At 39.6% G+C, this 25,942-nt stretch overlaps 1 protein-coding gene across 2 annotated transcripts in view; it reads right to left on the reverse strand.

The window, feature by feature from the left end:
• CAB39L (calcium binding protein 39 like) overlaps positions 1-25,942 on the reverse strand; it is a 97,448-nt gene that overhangs the window by 42,438 nt on the left and 29,068 nt on the right. The window contains exons 1-3 of one of the 2 annotated variants that reach the window (XM_058670782.1): positions 21,658-22,016; positions 10,072-10,214; positions 8,539-8,703 (exon numbers count right to left, since the gene is read on the reverse strand). In XM_058670782.1, the coding sequence (XP_058526765.1) occupies positions 8,539-8,703; positions 10,072-10,173 (267 nt within the window). In that variant the 5' untranslated portion in view covers positions 10,174-10,214; positions 21,658-22,016. Of the gene's footprint in view, positions 1-8,538; positions 8,704-10,071; positions 10,215-21,657; positions 22,017-25,942 lie in introns of those variants that run through there. The other variant, XM_058670783.1, reaches the window with a different exon arrangement.

Consider the following 25,942-nt stretch of genomic DNA (forward strand, 5'->3'; position numbering starts at 1 on the left):
CACTGTGCAAGATCTGTGGCTGGGAGCAGGCCTGGTCAGGGAGCTAAGAGGATAGATACTCTGCCTGGATTGTGGTACCCTAGGTGAACAGAAGAACCAGAATGGGGGTGGCAAACTGTGCTGGACATGACTGCAGTGTCCCTCGGCATAGGTGTGCACTGGGTCTGGGGTGGGCAGGACGGGGCTAGACAGGGCTCACAAGAGCCAGGATGGGTATAGGATGGGCTACGTAACCACTGAATCTCACAAGAGCTGGGTCTGTGGAGTAGACCAGGTATAGCTGGGCCGTAGCAACAAACAGTAAGAGCTAGAATGAGGGTGGGCTATCTGGACAAGGTTGTTGTTCCTGCTAGGACATGAGTTGGGCCAAGGACCCACTGGTGTGTATGAGATCTGCCACTGGGAGGTAACCTGATAGAGGAGCTTGGGGAACTCCTTGGTAATTCCTACAGGTCAGTGCAAGAACCAAGGCTGGGAGCAGCCTAGACCAGGCCAGGTTACAATGTCCACCAGCATACATATGGTTCAGATCTAGGGGTAGGCCAGTTCATAACACTCACTGGCAGATCTGAGAACAAGACTAGGTGCAGCACAGGCCAGGTTGAACCATAACATCAGCCAGCTCACAGAAGGGCCAGGACTGGGAGCTGGCTGGGCTGGGTTAGGCTGCCACACCCACCAGCAAGAGCTGGAACTGGGAACTACAGCATCACTGGCAAATGCCGAGGTGTGGTAAGCTATGCCAGACTGGGAAGCAGCACTTACCAGCACATGTAAGACACGGGGAGTGGGGGAATGAACCCAGTAGTGGGTAGCATGCCATGATGGGTCACTGTTCCTTTTTATGAGCGTGAGAGCTGGGACTGGGGGCAGATCAAGCTAGGCAGGGCTACAAAATTCATTGGCTTGCATGTGAGCTGGGTTGGAGGAGAGCCAGGCTCGGCTAAATGACCATATCCGCTGGATGAGCTATAATAAATGCAGACTGTTCAGAATTTGCCACAGCATCAGCTGGCAAGGGCTGGGACTCGGGGCAAGTCCTGTCAGGCCAGACTGCAGAACCACCTGGAAAGTATAAGATTCAGGGCTGAGTTATTAGGCCTAGAGGGTAAACTATGGGCACCCTTCTGATGGCTGCAGCTCCCACTGATGAACATGAGAACAGGGGCTGATGGTGGCCTGGCTGGGCACCTGCTGACATGAGTGTGGGCTAGATATTGGGGTCAGTTGGGCTGAGGTAGGCCACAGTACCTATTGGTTTGTACAAACGCCAAATGAAATGCAGGACAGACTAGACTGGATCAGTCTGTTGCATACACTGGCATGCATAAGAACTAGGGCAGGGGCCTGCCTGGTGGGGGTGATATGGATTGCTCTGACTAGGTTGTGTTCCCACTGGTGTAAATGAGGGCTGAATGTGTGGCAGGCAGGGTTGGGCTGGGCCACAGCATCCACTGGTTTGCATAAGAGATGCAGTAGAAAATAGAATTGACCCAGCAATTGCAACCATCAGTATGTGTAGGCTGATGTGGGTGACAGACTGAACCAGACTCTATACTGGCTAGCAAACACAGGAGTCAGAAACCTCAGGTGAGGTTTCTTTGGGACCCCCTCCCCACCTCCCCCACCTGGATCACTGGACTCAGAACTCGAACCACGGGAGAATTGCAGGATTTGTGGTCTGTTGTGGAGCATATGTGTCAGAACTGGGTCTCCTTGGTTGCTGAGGATTGTGCAGTGAAAGGCATGCCCAGATACACAAGAGGAATAATCAGTTCATTGAGGCCTACAGAGGACATCTAGTATCATGGAGGGTAGAAAAATTGGACAACCCTCCTGGCTAAGTTTTGTCAGTGAGTATCTTGGTGAAGGTATTCTCTAAGGTGGACTATGTCAGCCAGTGGACCGTGGAAGTATATACGCATCCTTGGAGCAATGAACTCACCAGCATTTCAGAACTATCAGAACATTTGAGCAGAACCCTCAGAGCATGCTCCACGTTGGGGATCCTGAGATGGCATCAGGTGGCCATTCCCCATCCCCCGTACTGGTGCAGCTTCTCCCCTTATCTCTCCCCTCCCCCCAGATACAGGACGAAGAAAAAGAAAATTGGAAACAATGGTCTCATCCCACTTCCTTGACCCTTCCCACTAATTGGTGGTCCACATAGGCATGTATCCTTCTCAACTGTATAAACATCATCAAAAATAAAATTTTAAAAATTGCTAAATGTGGGAAGTACAGCCAATGTTTTGTATCTCAAGGCTTTATAATCTGCCTGCTTTTAGTAATCAGACCAAAAAGTAAAGGACTACTCAAGTTAGCTCTAGGCAACAGAAAAAGATCTTCAAAAGATATAATTTTTAAATACTTAGTACTATAAAATGGTTTGAGACTCAAGCTGCTCCTTAATCATTAGAGATTAAGTTACCACAGTAAAAGTTTTCTTGCCTTTGAGCTGCTTTTTTTCTTAACCCAGGCAGTCAACTTTGAATCCACCCAGGTTTTGCAAGGCACACCTGCCTTTAAAATGAATGCCTCTGCTCTTGGATGCCACAGTTTTTCATCCTTTGATTTCTTATCACATGTGTTTCAAAACATCAAAGAGTCTGAAGCTGTTTCTTGAAGAAGTTCCAAACCACAAAAACACATCTCTGAGTGTGATGTGAGCCCACACAATCAGAAGCCTTGCAATCTCAGCCCCAAGCCATTAAAAGAAAAAAAGAAGCCCTCATAATAATATGCCAACATGGTTCTTTTCTGTCAGCAATTAAAAAGCTTAAAGGATTAGATTAAAATTTATGGCTAGGTAATGAGTTGTTTTTTTTTTTTTAAAACTAGTTAGGAGATCTATCTCCTAACCAGCCATTATCCACATGATAGTAGGGTCTTCCATTATTGTCACCACCTTGTTGGGTCACAATTCTCTGGAATTCCTGAAGGAGAAATGGGTCTGTCACACAGATCCCAGAGTTAGTCCCTGCTGCCCTGTCAAAACCATTGCCTTCTTTTGACATCACCACTTCTAGCTCCCAGTTCAAATCTTTGCTCCTCCCTCCTTCATGATATGAGGGCATTTAGCAAATTTTTGTTGCTTTACTCTGTAAAAGGAATCCAATACAATCTCTTTCTACTAGTCTTTTTGTTGCAGATATTATTTAGAAATTCCAACCTCAAAAAAAAAAAAAAAAAGAAAGAAAAGAAAAAAGAAAACTCCACGTCTTGCAGATGTCTTCTAAACAAAGTGCGCTTTTATTCTGTGAGGAATGTTTGATCCTGCTAGATTATCTGGCAAAGCTCCAGTCCATCCCGAAAATTATAATTTATCTTTCTTGTTACAAAAGCAAACCAGAAATTTTATAGTAAAATGACTCTTCAAGAAATAGCATTAAGAGAAGATTGACTTGTTAAAACAATATGATCACTACTCCAAGTAATATGAATGTCTTCTGGAGAATTTACTAATTCCACAAGAAATGAGGAAAAATTCAAGCTGTCACTAGCATGCATGGATATTTTGGGCCTGAGAAAGTTCCTGCCTATGGGTTGATCATCCAGGTCTCCAAGTCACAGAGATAGTGTCAAAGATGCTAGTAATGCTGCCTCCTTCATGAAAGTGCCACCTGCAGTTGGTGATTGGCGGAATGTGTGAAGTGTTGTAACTGCCACTCATCCATTCAATCAGGAGGCATTTATCTACTATGAGGTGGAGGACAAGAATGATTGCATCAACAGTCACACATTCACCTGCTATTAAACCCTAGGCCTGTGTTCCCTCAGTTGAATAAACAAAGATAAGGACTGTTTTGTTATCACAATGATAAATCTTCATAATGATACTTTCAAGTCATCAGTAAGCGGTTTATTTTATCTAGTATAGTATTCTGGAGGGGAGACAAGTGTATAATGCATTTTGCTTTGAAAAGCCAAAGTAGAATTAACTCCATTTGAGGAATTCTCAACTATACAGAAAATATAAATATTCAAAAAGATACTTCTTTGCTCTAAGGAGTAAAGAAAATAACTTTACCTGGCTGGTAAGATACAAGTCAATTTTTTAAAAGAAGTGAGTGTGTTAATCTGGAAATAACTTGTAAATACTATAACTTACTATTTTCTGTAATTCATGTAAAAGAAGGGATAGTTGCATAAATTTCTTACTGTACATTTATCTAAGCCAATGCTAAAAAACTGTGAGATTTGCAATGTTTTCTGGGACTACCTTTTCCTGTTTCCTCAGCTTTCAGAGAGGTCTTTGAGCCTGTGCAGTTCTGTAGCTATTCAAGGCTTCTTTAAATCACTGCACCTGACAACATCCCATCTCCAGCTTATTCACCAAAACATGACCACCCTTTGGAGTCCTCCCAGCACTCCAGCCCAGCAAACCGGGCTTAATCTTAACAATTAACAAAAGTGGACACAGCAATTAATGACAACAGTAGCCTAGGGCTTGCTGTTCTCAGGGGAATGTATACAACAGTACATTCCTAGAAATGTACCAGCAATCCTAGAAGGAAAGGATCTTTTGCTTCTAGATGGTCACTGACTGTAAAACTAGCAAAACAGTCAAGGGGTATAACAAAAACAAATCAGCTTTCATTTCCCCTCAGTTCTTTAGTTTGAGAAAGAGAGGAAGTGAAAATACTACTCCCTGAGTTTCACACATAGCTTCCGAGTGTATTTCGTACTCTTATTGAAAACATTTATGTGCATGTTTGTATTTAGTTTAATATTTAAGACAATGCCATAAACTCATTCTCTTCCTGTTTTATAAATGAAAATACTTCAGTTTAAAGAAGTTAAGATACTGAATATGGAATAGCAGAGCTGGGACAAACTTTAAAGCAATTCTAATTCAGTGTTTTTCTACATGCTACACTCGCTGCACATGTTCCTAATATCTTATTTTACAATAAGTGAAACAAAATAGGAAACTACATAAACACAGTAAGACTCCAATTTAATTCCACAGACAGCCAGTTTAGGGAGCAGATGGGAAAGTAAGCAAATCATGTGGGAGGAAAAAGAGAAAACAGGCTGGGTACCAGTGAACGTCAAAGGCGGAGAGACAAAGAGAAGATCAGACAGACAGACAGGTGCATGTGAAAGAAAGGATGAGTTGTCGCCCGGGCACTCCAGGTGCCTCACTGGGTCTTGAATCCTCTGAGCAGACTGGCTCTGCATTCTTCCTCCTCCATCCAATCAGACAAAACCTTCCCTATCGAAGCTGCTGAGCAGACTGTGGACTCATATTTCCACAGACTCCCCAGAGCCCGACAGAATCTCGGCCTAATCAGTCATTACTGTTTTTGTACTTGCTCAGAAAACACAGCTAAGCACAGTTCACTTCAGAAATGTGTGCAGTGCTCCAGCTCACAGTCTTAATGGACACCCAAGCACTTGTCTGATACCACCAAAAGCATCATGGCAGAAACAAGGCTGCAAATAAAACAGATCTAGGACTTCATCATCTCAGCAGCCAATGCCCAGACTGGTCCTACTGACAGTTTTCACTGAAAAACATCAGTATTTTAAGCTAGGTATGTTGTGATTTTTTTTGAAATGTTCATAAAAATTATAAAACTATGTTTGGATTAAAAAATTTCTTAATATTGAAAGCAGTATCTTTTCTCAAAAAAAAATTATTTTTTCAAAGTCAGGGTTACAAAGAGAAAGGAAAAGATAGAGAGATACCTGCCAATTGCTGGCTGCACTGGCCAGGCCAGAAACAGGAGCCAGCCATTTCTTCTGAGGCTTCCATATGGGTGACAGAACCCAAATATTTCGACTATGTTCTGCTGTTTCCGCAGACACCTTAGCAGGAAGTAGGCTTGGAAATGGAGCAGTCAGGACTTGAACCAGCATCCATATGGGATGCTGGCCCTGAAAGAAATGTCTTTTAATCCTGTTTACCATAAACTTTTGAGGTATCCTTGTATAATAAATTTTAATAAATACATACACATACTCAAGATTTATTTCTGTTTTATTTAGCTTACTATTTAAACTACATACAATTTCTTTCAAAGTGAGACCAATATCCTATATTACTAGCATATAACAAACTTCCCAACTTGCTTGAAAAATGTAATGAAAAGGACTTGGTAGAGACTGAGTTTGAATCCTGACTTATGCGCTTACTAACCCAATGACTTAAGGCAAATTATTTAATATGCTTGAACCCTAGACCCTTCACCTATAACATGAAACAAAAAAATACAGCATTAACCGTGAAAGAAGTTTTAAAAGTCACATGAGTTCAATGGTAGCTGGAATTTAGTAAACACTCAATAAAGTGCTTTCTCTCATTAGCCATTGACCTTACTACTGAGTTACATAAAACTGAACTCTGACATACATTTCTGCTAGGTTTTAGTGTTAAAAACTAAAGCTTTTCTAAAAATACAGTTATTTATTTGAAAGAGTTACAGAAAGAGAAGGAGAAATAGAGACAGATATTCCATCCTCTGATTCACTCCTCAGATGGCTTCAACAGCTAGGGGTGGAACAGGTTGAAATCAAGGACCAGGAGCTTCCTCCAGGTCTCCCACAGGGGTGGCAGAGGTCTAAACACTTGGGCCATTTCCTGCTGCTTTTCTCACATAATTAAGAAGGGAGCTGAATTGGAAGTAGAACATCCTGGACATGAGCTAGTGCCCATATGGGATAGTCAACAGTGCAGAAACCGGCTTTACCCACACTATCACAACACCAGCCCCTAGAGACACTTTTTAAGCAGTTAATTCATCGCTAAAAGCACCAACATTCCTTATCAGTGTGCTGTGTCAAAATCCTGGTGTCTTCGCTTCTGCTCCTGTTTCCTGTCAGGGAGCAAGTGATGGCTCAGCTGCTTGGGTCCCTGCCACCCACTTGGCAGCCCTAGGTTAAGTTCTAGGTTCCTCAAGAACTCTGAGGTCATCGACTCCCTTTCAGATCTCCCACATGGGATGGAAGATGCCCAGATCCTTCCTCACAGGAGCTAATGTCTTTGGAACAATATCCGGGAGCCCTGAGTGGACCTCAGAAACAGAAGAACAGTAAACCCCCTTCGGGACTCGGGAGGGGAGCTTTCTCTGGTCCTTACTTAGTTCCAACTTTAGAACCCCACCCTCTCTTGCAGTGACATCAGGGTCGCTCCGGAGGCCCCTCCCCCCCAAAAAAAAATTAGATTAGATAGACAGAGACCAATAAGGAAAGCTTAGAACTAGACAGGAAACAGTCAGCTTGGACTCACATATACCTTACTAGGTAGGACATAAAGATTAGTTACTCCTCACTAAGGTATTGAAGATTTCTCTGCACACCTCTCCTAAAACTATTCTGCGCCTCAGCTGTTGACATATGCCTTGTTAGAGTTATACATCAGTTTGAACTATCCTAAAATTCACCAAGTTCAGTAAAAATTATGCTTCAGTACTATTAACTGCCAAATAGGGCCTGGCGCCGTGGCCTAGCGGCTAAAGTCCTCGCCTTGAACACGCTAGGATCCCATATGGGTGCCAGTTCTAATCCCGGCAGCTCCACTTCCCATCCAGCTCCCTGCTTATGGCCTGGGAAAGCAGTTGAGAATGGCCCTAAGCCCTGGGACCCTGCACCCACATGGGAGACCCGGAAGAGGTTCCTGGATCCCGGTTTTGGATCGGCGCAGCACCGGCTGATGTGGTCACTTGGGGAGTGAATCATGGGACAGAAGATCTTCCTCTCTATCTCTTCTCCTCTCTGTATACCTGACTTAGTAACAAAAAAATAAATAAATCTTTTTTAAAAACTGCTAAATATAAAAATGAAAATAGACACAAGACAGCTGAATAGTAGTACCGTATAGCCATTTTAAGGTGTATAGCAGTCAGTTGTGTTTAAACTAAAATTGCAATGTCAATGAAGTAGTGACAGGATGTGGTTAAGAACTTGCATTTTCTAACATATTGGTCACTCAATACCATGTCAATTAACTCCATAATGTTGTAAATTGTTGTTGATGCTATGTTGTGGCTTTTCATTGGAGGGGATGATATTCTGCCAGCTCTGCTTTCACCAGAGATGGTCTCCCGAAGAAACTGCTGAATTTATCTGGACAATAAGAGGCTAGACTCTATGCATGGTACATGCTAGCAATGAAGGAATCATGACTGGATTTGAACTGTAATACTGCAACAAGGTGGAGGAATCCACTTTTGGGGGAGGGCTTGGAAAGGGGTTGGGGGAATCCCAGAGCCTAGGAAACTGTGTCATAAAATAAAACAAAATTTAAAAAACAAACAAAAAAAACATGCTACTGAATGACCAAAAGAAAAGTTCTAGGCTCCTAATCTCAGCCTGTCCCATCCCAGATACTGCGGGCATTTGGATAATTAGGTAGTAGATGGAAGAGCTCTCTGTGTCTGTATCTTTCTCTGACTTTCAAATAAAATAATTGAACAAAATTTTATATCTCCAAACCTAAAACCCCTTCCCAGCACACACAAAAAAGGATAGTCAAATATAGACAGACACATATAGCAGAACTGAAAGCACAGCTCTCATCCTGTTGCAGCTTACCTCAAAGTCTATGAGCTGCAGGTCAGCGATCAGGGTCACCAGCAGCCCACTGTGGTAGAGCTCCTGGGCTAGCTGGGCCACAGCTTCTGTGGGGGGTTCCTTGTCATTTGTGCCACACAGAATTTCCTTCATGGCTTGCAGCGACTTTGACACTTCTTCTGAAGCCTTGTACATCAACAGACAACAAGAATAAAAACTTGGCAGGTCAAAAGCAGGAAAAAAAAAGTCCTATTTCTTGGATACTATTCATTTATACCCAAAGATCATTGCATAGTTGTAAAAAAGCAAAAACAAAACAAAACCAAAAAACCTGGAAGCTGCATTTTCTTACCTTGCAAACCATTACTAAAATTTATATTACAAAGACATTTAGTGAATGCACTGAAATAATCTTCCTTTAATCAATCATAATCTAATTTTGTCAGAAATTAAATATAAATTTTACCCTTGAAAACTGAACCGACTTCATTTTCAAGACTTATCTGAAGCTATTATGTTTCATTCATTGTGTTGAGGTTTTTCAATCAATTCCTATTCTCTTGATCTCTCAGAGAAAAAACGTATAAAAGCTAGCAGAATTCAAACTTTGTCAAGCCATTTATCCTTCAGTCATAATTGTTGTCTTTTTGTTCTCTCTGAAACTTAAAACAGTTCATTGTACTGTAGTAAAACGTGGTGGGCATTCAGCCTCGCAGTTACAACATCCATCTTCCACATCAGAGTACCTGGATCCAATGCTTGCCTGCAGGCTCCTGCTAATGCAGACCCTGGGAGACAGCAGGTGATGGTTTAAGTGATTAGACACTGTCACCCAAGTGGGAATCTAGATTGCCTTCTGGTTCTGGCTGAGGCACTGACCCACCTCTGGCCGTTGCAGGCATGTGGGGAGTGGACTGAAGCTTATTCTCAGTCTCTGTCTCCCTGCTTCTCAAAATAATAATAATAATAATAAATAATAATAATAACAACAACAACAATAATAATAACGTAAAAAAAACAGGCAAGTCTATAGAGGTAGAAAGTAGACTGATGGACATTAGGACCTGGAGGGTTGGGGGATTTAAGACAGCAGGCTATTCCGGATCGCCCAACAGGTGGTAGGAACCCAGCCACTAGCCATCACTGCTGCCTCCCAGGATCTGCATTATAGGAAAGCTGGAATCAGGAGCTGGTCTCAGGGATTGAACCTGGCCACTCTAATATGGGATGTAGGTGCCTGTCAGTCAAACACTAAGCCTGTCGGTCAATCCTTAAATAACAAGTTCTACCTTTCTTATGAAAATAACATGATACACTAACACAACTTCTTAAATCTCTGAGCTCAGTAGTCTGCAGGGTTTCAGGGTTGGCTAGAATAGTGAACCGGGAGTTCCAGACAAGAGACTAACAATAATTGGTTACATAAAACCTGAAAACGATGTAAATGTATTTTGAGAGACGATGTACAGATCGTGTATCATAAATGGGATTCTTCATTGGGCTTTTAGGCTTGGTCCTTGGATAAAACAGTAATATTACTGCTTTAACTCATACCTTTTCTGTCTTTTTGTCTTGTTTTTCCAAAATGGCCATGTTTTCTTTCAAAATTTTCACAATTTCTGCTGGATTCTTATGTGATTTACTAAACAAAGGCATTTTTTTTCACGTATGAAAATCTCTTCTTCCAGTATGGAATGCTAAAAAAAAAAAAGGCCAATAAAAATCATGACTTTTTCCAGGCTTAAATTACATAGCATTGTATCTCATGAGTTTTCAATAACAACAATCAGATAATTTAAAATGTAAAGGATGATCAAACTAAAGTGAGCTTCAAAAATTTAAATATGTAGAAGGTATATGTATGTATATATATATATATATATATATATTTTTTTTTTTTAAAGAATTACTTATTTAAAAGTCAGGTCATACAGGGGAGGGAAAGAAAGAGAATGTCCATTCACTGGATTATCCTGCTAGCAGCCTGAAGTGGCCAGGACCGGGCCAGTAGCTTCCTCCCAGTCTCCTTTATGAATGTCTGAAGCCCAATCACTTGAGTCATCCTTCACTGCTGTCCCTAGACCACGAGTAGGGAGCTTGATTGAAAATGGACCTCCAGGACACATGCTGGCACTCCCACATGGAACTCTGGCACTGCAGGTGGTAGCTTTACCCCCTACAACATAATACAGGCCCCTACAGGAAACATTTTGAGAAAGCTATTTTAAAAGTTTTATCTAAAAGTTTGACTCAAAGTCTAAAATATTTTCTTCGTTATAAATATAAGAATTATGCAAGGTTGAGGAAAATAATACTTTGAGAATAAGCTATATTTAAAATTAGCTTATTATCACTGCAAAAAGTGATGAAAATAATAATAAAAATGTAAGACAAAAGTGGAGTTAAGATTTATATACTGGCATAAAACAATGTTGAAAAACATAACAGTACTACTCTATGGCAATCACAAGATTGCAATAAGAAACTATGTAGAATCCATAATTTATTTACTTTTCAAATATGTTGGAGACATCCACTGGTGAAAAAGCTTCCTGTGTCCTCACGACCACTGGAAGGTGAGGGAAATGGGGGAAAAAAACATCAATTCTGGTAGAGAACATCTTACGTGGAGCAAAGGAAGCCAAAAACAGCTGACACTACCCTACTATTTTTTTTACATTTTTTTAGACATTTATTACTCAGATCAAAATTATCAAACTGATACATTGAAGAATCACTATGGGGCCCAGCACCGTGGCCTAGTGGCTAAAGTCCTTGCTTTGAACACGCTAGGATCCCATGTGGGCGCTGGTTCTAATCCCGGCAGCTCCACTTCCCATCCAGCTCCCTGCTTGTGGCCTGGGAGAGCAGTTGAGGACGGCGCAATGCATTGGGACCCTGCACCCGCCGGGCCCAAGATCAAATGTTTTTTAAAGCATATTTCTTACTAACAAAAATATCTGGAGCCAGAACACTGATCATAAAAGGAGTGGGAGTTTTTGCTTGATTTAGTAACATCATACCATCCTTTCCTTTGTGTGTGTGTGTGTGTGTGTGTGTGTGTGTGTTCCTTCTTTGTTAACTCTTATTAAAAATTAAGATTATATGATTATTTCCACTTATTATATTCACTTTTAAAATTTTACTTCTTTTTATTATTATCATTTTATGATACAGTTCCATAGGCCTTGGGATTTCCCTTATCCCATCTCTAATTCCCTCCTCCCTCACTGAGTTCCTCTATATCATTACTACAGTATAGCTCTCCATACACTGTCATATGTCCATCATTGCAGGCATGGCCAATGGCAGAGAGTTTAGCATCCTATTATCAAGATATAGTAAACAGTTTTATTGGCAGTCCAACTTTAGCCTGCAAGTAGAGATGCATACTGCATTGTATCCTCACATCTGGATATGGCAGTCTCTATCACACAGTTATTATACATCCCCTTAAATGAAAAGCCACAATACAAATCAACAACAGGAAAAAAAATAGAAATTTGCAATACCATGAAGTTAAATAACATGCTACCACTAGATGTGATAGTCTCCATTACAGTTACTATACATCCCCTTAAATGAAAAGCCACACACACAAAAAAATCAACAACAAATAAAAAAAAAGAAATTAACGGGCCCGGCAGCGTGGCCTAGTGGCTAAAGTCCTCGCCTTGAACGCCGGGATCCCATATGGGCGCTGGTTCTAATCCCAGCAGCTCCACTTCCCATCCAGCTCCCTGCTTGTGGCCTGGGAAAGCAGTCGAGGACAGCCCAATGCTTTGGGACTCTGCACCCACGTGGGAGACCTGGAAGAGGTTCCTGGTTCCCAGCTTTGGATTGGCGCGTACCGGCCGTTGTGGCTCACTTGGGGAGTGAATCATCGGACGGAAGATCTTCCCCTCTGTCTCTCCTCCTCTCTGTCTATCTGACTTTGCAACAAATAAAATAAATAAATCTTTAAAAAAAAAAAGAAATTAACACCATGAAGTTAAATTACATGCTACTAGATAGGATAGCCTCCATTACACAGTTACTATACATCCCCTTAATGAATAGCCACAAAACAAAACCAACAACAGGAAGAAAAAATAAATCAACAACACCATGAAGTTAAACGACATGCTATCAAATGACTAATGTGTCACTGAAGAAGTGAAAAAGAAAATCAAGAACCTTTTGGAAGAAAATGATGCTACTGTATGATCTGAGTTACTTAAGAATTTAATCAGAAGAAAGTGTTTTGAAGAGATGAAACTAACAAAAAAATTTAATAAAAATCCATGAGATATAGTTTCTGCTGATCTTGTTGGTGAAATGTGTCTCCTGTAGGCAACAAATAGATGAATTTTGTTTTTTAATCCAGTCTGCTAATTCAGGACATTTGATTGATGAGTTTAAGCCATTTACATTCAGGTTTAATACGAATGGATGGTAATTTGTCCTGTCATTTTAGGAATGGGTTGTTCATTGATTTGTCTTGTGTTGTCACCTTACTGGAATGTTCTTCGCATTTGCTTTTGGTTTGGGTGGGGCTATTCCTTTTCTCAGTCAAGAGAACATCTTTAAGTATCATTTGTAGGGCAGGTTTGGAAGAGGCATGTTCTTTTTACTTTTCTTTACTATGGAAGAATTTTATTTCATTTTCCAAGGCAAAGGAAAGTTTTGCTGGGTACGTTATCCTGGGTTGACAATTTTTTGCTTTTAGAAGATACTTAATACTTATACTGAACAAGGAAATACAAAATGAGTAAGGCTCAAAGGGTTTAAGGTAGTACCGACGCAGGCACACCAAGGGTTTGTCCAAGAAAGGTTGAAACAGTAAATTAATGGAGAAAAGATACAGTGCATAGAGATTTGTATCTTTAGATCTTCACAGACATTTCGGAGCACTGTAGAGAAAATAAAGAGCCATCCCATACCAACTATTACTACAAGAATAAGAATGGAATGGACATGAATATTAAGAAAGGAAATTAAAAACAGACCCAAACCAATAAAAAAAGACAAAATAGTTTACGCACAAGAAAGATCTAAAACTGGACTTTCAAAAGGTTTTTCAAGTAGAGATTAATGATGAGACCCAAAATTCAGTGTGTTTTGTGGCTTCTTTTAAAGCAAAAATTCCTTTCTCAAAGCACATTCCTATATTGACCTTAAAAAACAAAAGGCACACAAATTGGGAGAAGACGTCCACAGTTTAGCTTGGAGAAGAAGTCATGGCCAACATACCACTTAAGTATAAACAGATTGGGTATTCTTACTGAAAATTTAACAATGAGATGGAATTAAGCCCACAAACAGCTCACTAAAATTAATTCTAAAATACACAAAATAGCTCTTGAAATGGGACTTTATTGCTGGCAAGGCACATAGTAAGGTGACAATCTACATTATCATTCATTCACAGAGAAATAAAGACAAGTATTCAATTAAAGAAGTAGAAGAAAAAACTGCCTCCAAAATCTCTATGAAAAGGATGGAAATGACAATGACAGATGAAGAAATAATGGATTTAAAGTAAAATACAAAGACAGAAACCGCTGGAAGCGATTTGGTTCCCATTTCTGGTGCTGGATTGGTCTACCATATATCCCCAGGCCATCCCACCAAGAACACGGATGAGGCATGGCCAGGTTATTCCAGCAACTGCACCACAAATGAATTGTATAAGCTAAACAATATTTAATAATTTTTTAAAAAAATGATGAAACTGGGGCTCGGCAGCGTGGCCTAGTGCTGGGGTCCTCGCCTTGATCCCATATGGCCGCTGGTTCTGATCCCGGCAGCTCCACTTCCTCTCTGTCTCTCCTCCTCTCAGTATATCTGACTTTGTAATAAAAATAAAATAAAAAAAAAATGATGAAACTGTTGATAGAAAACTCCTGTATAATGTTGATAGAAAGGTAAACAGTACTGTTGTTATGGAAGTATTTCAAAAAATTGAGACCAAACTACTCTACAACACAATTCTCCCCCAGCGGGGTGGATTTCCAAAGGAACTGAAGTACGTGGAAGGTTAGCAGTTAGCAGAGGTTGAATGTGTGTTGTGAGGGAGGGGACGAGGAGGATGGCCGATCAAACCATGCAGAGTTCCAGACAGGAGTGGCTGTGAGGTCTACTGCACAATACACTTCAAAACAATGTGTACATTTCAAATGTCTCACCAGAGAAAACGATAGATAAGCCATCACTCATCTTCCTTTAATCATCCTTAGCAGGAAGTCGGATTGGAACCAGGGCTTTGGCCTGGCTCAGCCCTGACTGCTGTGGCCATTTGGGGAGCGCATCAGCAGATGGAAGATCTCTATCTCTGTCTCAACCCCTCCTTCTCTACAACTCTTTCAAATAAATAAAATAAATCTTAAAGTTATTTTGCATATAAATAGTTTTTCTCATTTCAGAAGTGTTGAAATAATTTTAAAAGAAAGACCAATCCTAGTCAATATAAATATGCTACAAGCACAGAAATGAATAAAACAATAGTAAATAAAAATTATAGGCAAACAACAAAGCAGACTATTTTGTAATGTGAATATAGAAGATGAGGGTAATAATATAAAAGATCATCTCCTTAATATGAATAAGAAAACTATTACAGAGAGGATATATAGATGATGGAAAACCACAAAGGAGGAAATACCACCAACAATCACATAGTCAGTGTTTCTATAACAGCAACGAAAGTGCCAACTCAAAGTAAAAGACACTTTCGGCATTTCTATCACAGATTTCTGTTGTTTTGACAAATCTCAATTCTGTTGCTAATGCACTACATCAGCTCTCTTATTTTTGACTGGTAGCAATGCAAACTGGACAGGAATTTGGTCAGATGGACCTAGAGCCTTAAAATGTTTACAAACCCTGGCTTAGTATTCATTTCACTTATGTTACTTTGAAGTGAGAAACTATTAAGTGTGGTACAGATTTAAAACTGTGGAAGTTCAAAAAAAATTTTTTAAAGATTTATTTATTTTTATTGCAAAGTCAGAGATACAGAGAGGAGGAAAAAGAGGAAGGTCTTCCATCCGATGATTCATTCCCCAAGAGACCACAATGGCTGGTGCTGTGCCGATCTGAAGCCAGGAGCCCAAAGGCTCTTCCAGGTCCTCCCACATGGGTGTAGGGTCCCAAGGGTTTGGGCTGTCCTCGACTGCTTTCCCAGGCCACAAGCAGGGAGCTGGATGGGAAGTGGATCTGCCAGGATTAGAACCGGCACCCATATGGGATCCTGGTGCACTCAAGGCAAGGCCTTAAGCCACTAGGCCATTATGCCAGGCCCTAAGATTTTTTTTAATGTTAACATCTCTGAAACTTAGTATTGACTTACCCATTGAGGGGACTTGGCACTAACTGGCAGTTTGCTTCATTTTTGTTACAAAAAATAGCTACATGCCTCACAACCAATGGCTTCTTCTTGATACAGTATGCTGTATGGCTATATGTTTCCAGAATGTGAAATGGAAAGGAACCATTAATGTTAGAAAAAGCATTCCATATTCTAAAACATAGCCAGAACTCTGTGAAGCAAACACAAACACAAAATCTATATGTAGAAAAAATTTTACAGAATGTCAATAATGAGTAATTGCTCCTGGATAGTGAAATCAGAAAAAGGGTGCTTGATTTTCTTCTTTCTTCAAATTTTTTTTCTAACTTTGTATACTACGTCATGCAAATGCTTTGATAAGGGATATAACTTCTCTTAAATATTACATTTAATGAATTTTAAAAATTCCTTTTTTTAAAAAAGTCCAAACTGAACTGTTTATTCATAATGTCTTTTCAAAGCATTCGTTAAATATGATTTCTTTGGCTATGAAGTTTCATAAAACATAGTACTTGGCTCAGACTTGGGAGAGCAAGCCAAGCTGCTCCCAGGAAACTGAAGCCCTGTGGATTCTGTAGTCTATTTTGGCACTGTCGGTAAAACTTCATTTTCCTCACTCATGGGTGAGCACCACTGAAGGTGGCCCAAAGTCAGTCACTCAAATGAGTCATCTGACTACATCCAATGACTTAAGTGGAGAGGAGTGTTGGGGTGAGGGTAGGGTGAAGGGAGAACACTTAGAGAACATTCTAGGCATGAAATGCCCTGGCTGTTAACCCACTGGAAATCTTCAAGGGGAATAAATGTCTATGGGTGGCTGACGTACATGTGCAGGCCTTTACATCTAACCTCCAGCTGTCCTGCTCACTGACAGTTCTACTTTAAAGGTTTTGCAAGAAAATTTAAGAGTGGGAAATTTATTTCCGAAGAAAATAAAGAAAAAAGAAAAGAAAAAAATCAAGATTTCCACAGGCAAAACTATAAACAGTACCCGTGGAACAAAACTGCTAATCCACTGTAAGAAAGCTCAAAAGTAAACCTTGTCTAATATGCAAGTTTATTTTATAATCAACAGTAAGAGAGTTTTATCTCCTATGTTCTCAGAGCTTTTGAATTTTTTTTAAAGATTTATTCAGTTTATTACAAAGTCAGATATACCAAGAGGAGGAGAGACAGAGAGGAAGATCTTCCATCCGATGATTCACTCCCCAAGTGAGCCGCAATGGGCCGGTGCTGTGCCGATCCGAAGCCGGGAACCTGGAACCTCTTCCGGGTCTCCCACACGGGTGCAGGGTCCCAATGCATTGGGCCATCCTCAACTGCTTTCCCAGGCCACAAGCAGGGAGCTGGATGGGAAGTGGAGCTGCTGGGATTAGAACCGGCGCCCATATGGGATCCCGGGGCTTTCAAGGCGAGGACTTTAGCTGCTAGGCCACGGCGCCAGGCCCAGAGCTTTTGAATTTAAACTTAAGGCACAGGCACCTTGTCTCAAACCAAAAAGTTAAACCTTACTGCCATAAATCTTAAACACTTCATAAAGGTTCATGGTTTATCATTTTGGAAATCTCTATTCATCAGCAATATATGCAATCCAAAGTGTATCTACAGCAAATAACTGAGCATGTAGGATTCACTTAACTAAGTGGAAAGAAGGTTATCCAGCCACATGCATTGTCAATGCTAATTATTTTCTTAAAAGGAGTTCATTTGCATGCAAATTATAAACTTACAAAGTACACTTGACAGTTGTTTAGTATTTGATATACCCAAGAAGTCTCCCTCCTCTTCCTTAAAAACTTCTTAACTTTTAGGACTGCATTCACAGAGATAATAAAGTATAAAAGCACAACATTATTATTACATATCACAATACCAAGTCCACTATAAAGCATGTCACAGATGTCAAAGTATATTTTAATCAGTACTCTCTCTACTCTTCAAATTTTCCTTTTTAATTATGGGTCCTAAACGCAACTAGAAGGCACCAAGGCTGAACTTGGCATTTTTAAACCTACAGAAATAAGTGGAAATCAGCAGATAATAAAGCATGAATTACGATTCTCACCAATCCTTCTCAGCTAAAAATAAGTAAGAAGGGCCTTGCTTTCCTAAGTTTTACTAATGGAGCCCTAGGGAGAGACATTTTCTAATAATTTACAACTGACACAGAAGCCAAAATTTCTAAGAAGCTTTATCTTGCTCCCCTGAAAGCCTTGGATAGGTTTGTATCTAGAAAAAACAAACAAAAACAACCCACTTTTATAAGCCAGTTAGGAAGGTATGTCCCTTAATAATTATTTTTTAATTATAATCTCCTGTGAAACTGAAATAAATTTTACAATATAATTACCATACAAAGTTAGGAAGTTATAAAGTTACTGATATATTTATTGTGATTAGGACTCTGCTAGTTCCTGGGTGTTCTAAAATAGGCTAGTAACTTCACTCATTTGGTTCCTGGCAGTGTTTCTGTGGAGAGTTCCAGTCATTTGTTGTAGTTAAAATTTTCTACACTGATTAACTAGTACCGGTTGTCAATTCTAACTTTATATTAGAATTTCACAATCTTGATTATAGCAGAGCTCTGAGGCTAGGTGAGTATTCCCAAAAACTAGGAACTAGAATCAAAGTATCGTATCTCAGTGAAATTCACAATGGTTATTTCTGACAGCAGAATTATCAAGGGAAACTCCCAATTCATTATTTTTCTTCTTTTCTAGAAGCACACATTACATATAGCATCAAATATTAGTTAGATACTGTAACTGGCATTAAGACAAGGTTTATAGATTGCCATTTAACATTTAACAGTTTCAGTAAGCCCCTGGGCCTAAGTATGAAACATCAGTCCATGAAATAAAAGTGATTTAGCTGAAATTTTCTTTTATCCTATGGACATAGAGAGTTGGTTCCAAGATTTTTTAAGTTGGGAAATTTAATATAATCTTTCATCTTTCCAGAGTTGGAAGAGACTAACTAGAAAGTTTCTGCAGTAAGACATATAAGTCACAAAACCAGAAAGTATATCATCTCATTTAGAAGTACTGAGGATTTCAGTTTAAACTAATTATTTCCATTACCAACAGAATACTAAAGATAATCATAACAGATTTGCTAGTATAATTTTAGTAGATTTGCCTTTGTTAAGGAAATAGCTAAATGTTTTCTTAAGCCACATTATGTAAATACATATGCCCATGCACAAGTACCACTGGAAAAATGTCCAAACCTTTAATTGACTCAGCAAATATTTATTAAGAGTTTATTGTATGTCATTTAAATTACTCAAAGTCATTATTCTTTCTATGTAATTTGAAACTGAATAATGAGTTTATAATCAATTGGAAGGTTTTTTTTTTCTCCTTCCAATAAAAGCAATCTGAGGTAAGTGTAACCTGCATCTATTTTACTATTTATTACATGAATTTATTTATTACTAATTTTTAGATTTTATGTACTGACATCCTAGAGAAATTCTCAGAGCCAGTATAACCACATTAACTGGGAGACACCTAATCTTAGTTTTTCAAAGAGGCTACAGGTCTTTATTTGGGTCCTGGTAAGCATATGAAACAAGAGTTAAAGTTGACACCTGACTTCAGAATGTGCGACGTACTCAAGACACCTAGCTGGTCAACCAACCCCTTTATCACAGCTCTACCCACCCAGCACCACTGCCAAATTACACTCTGCCCTGGTCTCTTTCACAGAAGAGTTAGGCCTATTCTGCCCTACTTTTGCTTTGTTCACTGTTAACAATTCAATCAAGTCTTATCAAGCCATCTCCTCATAATGACAAAGGTATGCTCTAAATCCCTCTACTTTTATGGATACTGTGAGAAAAATGACTGTTTCTATCTTCTGAACCCAAGTATCGGTTTGGTCAAGTGATAATTACTACCAGCTGCCTACTATGTGCATACTATGCTAGGCTGCAGAAATGATGGATAAACATAAGAACAACCACAAATATCCCAGTATTGAGAAAAACAGAAACTATGGATTCCAACTTCAGATTCGCTCTCATAAACAATGCATATAAAATTGGACGCTCATGAAAGTATGTAAAAATCCTATTTATAAGCATCCTCCCCAAAACTCATTTATCTCTTTTTAAACTTTTTCCCCCAGCTTTAATAGTTAGGATAAATAAAAATAATCTCTTAGTTAACATATATGCTTTATATCTCCTTTCATCACTAGAACTGATTTTCTACTGTCTGTCTGATTTTCTATTTTATTCAGTGTGTGAATAAAATACATTCTTGGCTATAATAAAAGCCCAATAGCTTTTAAACTGCTAAGTTGTTTCCCAAGGAAGATGGATTCCAAATTTGTAGCAACTTGCTCACAAATAAACTTTTGAAATACAAACTATTTGTAAACTGGGAATGACTTATTCTTTATGTCTGTATTTACATTCCTTGGGCTTAAGACACAGTGCTGTCACTAGGGTAATACCACTGAGTGACTAGTTTAAAATAAAAAAAAAATTATTCTGAACACTGTGAAGGACTATGCAAATTGCCCATCAGTCTAACAAGGAGTGACTGTGGGAAATTCTCTGAAGGAAAAGGTGGCTTGTGAAATCATCCCTGCTATGTTTACTTTTGATTTTAAGTGTAAGATATTGGTCCAGAAGAGGTTTCTACAGAGCAGCTGAGTTACTTTTTACAAACAGGTCAACGGGCTAAAAAAGAAAAACCACAAAACAAAACCTGCTCAACAGGCTTCTATACACAGGAAATTAATTAGAGAAAGTACAGCCATTTTACATTGGACATAGGGGGACAAACCGTCTGCAATGTGTTGGCTGATATCGCACGTTTTCCCTTCAGCTAAGCAGTTTGCCTTGAGGAACTAACCAGAAGCAATGATTATGGAGATACATAATGCTCAAGGCTCACAGAGAATAGGTTAGAAACTTGGCTCAGAAAGGTACATCTTTATTCAGTGACTCAATTTAGCAGTTGGCAGTTTACTCACATTTCCTTCCTCGCACAGAAGAATGATTATGTGCTTGCCACCCTTGCCTTTAAAACAACACGTTTGCATAGATATATAATTAGCATATATTCCCCTATTTTGAGATTATCCAAATGAAGGTTTTATTGCAGTGTCACTAGATATTTTAAGTTTTTTTCTTTCTTTGCTCTATTAGATACACACACACACCTGATTATAGTTCTCCAACAAAACAAGATTATATGACATTTTTGTAACTGTGTTATACCTCAACTTAGAAATCCACGTGCATTCATTTTATATGAAATCATAAAATTATCTGATTTTTATTTTCATTAAAAACTTAGGAAAAAAACAGCTGTCATTTGTCCTAATAAAAGCATTTAATATTTAAGTTATATACCCATCAATTTTTTAACTAGGAGGGAATGCTAGAATTTGTAATATCAAAGATCTCAAAGGTAATTTTAAATTTATTGACAATAGACATAAAGTGATAGTTTTGAATTTTTACACAGCTTAAATAAAAACACAAAAAATGGTATTCTATTTTGGACACTATTTTAGTTTTGAAATTCTTTGTAAATAAAAAGTCATATCCAAAATAAGATACTTCATGGACACAGTTGGTAATGGTTCAAGAGCCTTAGGCAACAGAGCAGTATTGTTTTGTAGATGTTGTTTTAAAACCTCTCCTAGTAACAGCAGTTCATCATGCACAAATAAACAACAGCGAGATTTTAAAATGAGTTTACAAGCCCTAACTGCAGGAGTAGCCCAGCTTAAAGTTTGCCCTGTTAATCCCATTTCTAGGAACTAATAGAGATAACCCTGCTGATACTCACCCAGCGCTAGAGAAACACCCAGGCTTGTCTAAGAAACAAAAAGTAGACACATGGTGAGGTGCTGAAGACAGCTCTTGCTGGAGCTTAAAGCACTTTACACGGAGGATCCTTTATCTTCCATTTAACAGAGGTTGCCTCCTATTAGCAAAATGTGACCGAGAGGTTTCCACAATTCGGTCTTGACTTTCTGTGCCTCTTTGAAGAGTAACAGTTACCACCGGAAAAGGTTAGCAGAAAATGATCACTTGAACACTCACATGGAACAGCTGTAAATTTCCACTCTGCTTGCTCTCAGATTCCAAGCCTTGCTTGTCTCTTAATCTGTCACAGGCAGTTCTGTTTCTGGTCAAACCAGCTTGCTTATGTGTCCTCTCCCTCTCCAACGCGCTTTTAGATACACACCACACAGTCACGGCTCCTTTTTCTCCCTCTCCAATTGTGTAATGTCACAAGAATGCATGTAAAGTAATTAGACTGAAGCAAAATTAATTCTTGGGCCAACAGAAAAAAACAAAGTCTAGGGATTAACACAGTTTTTCCTCCTTACTTTTTCATAAACTTTTTCATGCCTGGGGTTTTGTCAACTGATTAAACTATCCTGACCATTGTATTTAAAAAGACACGTTGATAGTAATGATAATTATCCCCAGGGAGGATGCTATTTCCAGTCATAGCAAGAAAGAGGAGCAAATTAATGCACAATGATTATGAAGTTCATCTTGAGATTTAAAATGCAAAAATTTGAGAGTTTTTGCCCTTTTAAAGCACAGCCTGATGGGACTGTAATGTATTTTTTGTTTTTTTATTGTAATGTATTTTTTTTTAAAGATTTATTCATTTTATTACAGCCAGATATACACAGAGGAGGAGAGACAGAGAAGAAGATCTTCCGTCCGATGATTCACTCCCCAAGTGAGCCGCAACGGGCCGGTGCTGTGCCGATCTGATGCCGGGAACCTGGAACCTCTTCCGGGTCTCCCACACGGGTGCAGGATCCCAATGCATTGGGCCGTCCTCAACTGCTTTCCCAGGCCACAAGCAGGGAGCTGGATGGGAAGTGGAGCTGCCGGGATTAGAACCAGCGCCCATATGGGATCCTGGGGCTTTCAAGGCGAGGACTTTAGCTGCTAGGCCACGCCGCCGGGCCCTGTAATGTATTTTTAATGATATACTTTAAAACTCAAACCAACATTTATAGCTATAAAAGAGAAAGAACTGAAAAATATTGAAACCTAAAATAATAATGAGAAAGCTGGGCTCTCTGATATTGTCCATGCCTACAATGTTGGAAAACACTTCAATAGTAGAATGATGGACTGTTCATGAAGGACTACCCATTATAATATTAAAAGAGAAATCAATAGTGAGAAGGGGACTTGGGGAGGGAGCGGGAAGCCCCAGAGCCTATGGAACTGTAGCATAAAAAATATTTTTAAAAAATAGTAATTAGAACAACTTAATCATTTATGTGCAAGTCAGACATAGTGCTTTTATGAAGAAATAGTGTTTCACCTCTAAGCATTACTTGACAGGATGCCTAATAGTACTCCAATGAGAATTACAAAGGCTGGAAGCTACAATACATATTTTGAAAAATTATTATACAGAGTAAAATATCTTGAAACTGTAGATCTCTGAAAGGTCCGGGAACGAGGAATAAACTGGAAGCCAGAATCAGATGGTCGTTTATGGCTTAGATGACCTACACAGGATTCTACAGCATTAGGAGGACAGGTACCCACTCATAATGCATACTGACCACGAAGGAATGCCACTCAAGCCTGCTTTGGAGTTCTCTTTCAGTTCTTTGGCCCAACAGTTTATAAAGTCTCCAGGTCCTACTAGCTGTTTCCAGCCAAGCCCTGGGCTCTTCTACTGATAGAAGACAGAGCTGACAGAGTTGTTACCTCACACATAATAAGTAACATGGGAATATAAAAGATCTCTAAGCACACTAGTTTTAAAATGTAAAAGTAATAAGTGCTTGTTTATATACCTTAAGAAAAATAAGAAAATAATACCTTAAAATACAGCTTTCTTTAAGATTTATTTATTTAAATGTCAGAGCTACGGAGAGAAAGGGAGAGGCAAGGAGAAAGAGAGATCTTTCACCTGCTGGTTCAACCGCAAGATGGCCACAAAGGCCAACAGGGCCAAGGACTCCCACATAAGCGTAGGTATCCCAGCACTTCGGCCATCCTCTCCTGCTTTCCCAGGTCATCAGCAGGGAGCTGAATCAAAAGAGGAGCACCCAGGACAACAAGTAGCAACCACATGGTATTGCCAGACCTGCTGGCCACAAGATTGGATCTCATAGATTTTTTTTAATTTGATTCATTTAAAATGTGCTTTTAAAATTTAAATATATGATATGGTAATTTGGCTGTTTTTTATTAATACCTCAGAAATAAGCATCAGCAACAACTACAGCTCAATCTGCTAATTATTCCTTCAATCAGCAATTTCATAAAGTTTTTGGAGTTTCTATTTTGAAATGTTAAGTAGAATTTATGCCAGGTCACCAAGGAGTATTAGTGCTTTTCATCCTGGATTGCTTTCAAAAGGTTCCAGTAAAATTAAAGAATTTCAGAATCTGTTAAATTAGTTCTTAGACTAACCCTAAGGTTAACCATTTGTTTCTAATGTGACTTGGAATTGGGAGCCTGATTGAGCTCTCAGTCCCTGAGCTGAGCCCAGCCTGCCCTGGCTGCTGTGGGCATCTGGAGCATGATCCAGCTGCTGGGAGGGATCTCTCTGGACTGCCACTCATTCCAAACATAATTTAAAAATTAAACGGAGAGACTTTATATCAACCTATCTTGAATTCAAGGCACAGAGTAAACTTAAAATATGTAACTGACAAGCCTGACAACATATAAGTATACATATACTTGATTCTCACTAAACACCACTTTGCAACATGCACAGCAAGAAGTCATAAAATGTGACCTTATCAAGTCATAGATCTATTTATCTCAAAAGGAGAAACGGTACAAGCTATGTCCTCTGACCACAGCAGGAGTTATTTTTAAATGTTTTAGTAAGCAAATACTCTTTTTAAAGTGAGATTTACTTATTTATTTGGAAGGCAGAATTAGAGAGAGAGAGAGAAAAGAGGGAGAGAATCTTCTATATACTGGTTTTCTCCCCAAATGGACACAAAAGCCATGTCTGGGTAGGCAAAAGCCAGGAGCCTGTATTCCACCTGAGTATCCCATGTGGGCACTAGGACCCAAGAACGTAGGCCATCTTCTGCTTCTTTCTCGCTCATATCACCAAGGAATTGGACTGGAAGTGAGAACCACCAGGACTCGAACCTATACCCATATGGGATGCCAGCATTGCAGGTGGTAGCATAACGCACAGTGCCACAACTATGGTCTCACAAATGTTCTTTTAAAAACTCCATTAATACTTTAAAATGAAACAATAAAGAAAAATTGTTCTAAAGATTATTTGGACAGAGACTAATTAAAAACACACTTAAAAGTATTTGTGCTTCAGGATATGACAGAATCTTGGGTCAAATTTACTCTTGTGTCTCACATAACTAAAAAACTGAGCAAAATATGTAAAACAATGGTTTTGCAGACACTGGACAGAAGGCAGTTCAGTTGGGTAATCCCTGAGAGAAAGGAAACCAACAAGGAAAGCCTTAACAATTGCCCCCAAGCTGCAGAGCAGGGACCAGAACTGAACCTCACACACATAGCCGTCTCCCTTAGCCCAAGAGTCAGAGTTCAGAAATTCAGGAGGCCTATGGGACCTGAAGTCACAGAATGAGTACCAGGGAGCACAGAAGCAGAGGGAGAGAGATCCCGCCCAGGAGATAGGAAAAAGGTTCCCAAGGAACCTGCAGCGGAGAGCTGACTGTCACATGTGTGCGAGGAAACCCTCCAAGATGAGCTGAAGAACGACCAGAAAGGAACAGGCAGAAAAAAAACTCCAGCACTTACACAAACCAGGGCAAGCAGTTCAGGTGTGACAGCAGGAATCAAGCAACTGCAAGACAGGGGAGTGGTGAGCCCTCTGCAGGACAGGGCCTTCCTAAGGCAAGCACACCACCCCTACATTTACAGCTGCACCAGCCTTCCGGTGGGATCTGAACAGCAGGCCTTCTCAGCACAGGCTTCCTGCTCACACCCAAATACATCCTGGGGCAGGACTCCAACATATTTACAAACATTTTAAGTAATCTAGCACACAGCAACACAAAATTCACAGTATCTGGCATTTGATCAGAAATTATAATGCATGCAAAGAAGCAGGAAAATCAGTGCACTAT

This window comes from Ochotona princeps, chromosome 12 (assembly GCF_030435755.1).
Source record: "Ochotona princeps isolate mOchPri1 chromosome 12, mOchPri1.hap1, whole genome shotgun sequence".
NCBI classification, from domain to species: Eukaryota; Metazoa; Chordata; class Mammalia; order Lagomorpha; family Ochotonidae; genus Ochotona; species Ochotona princeps.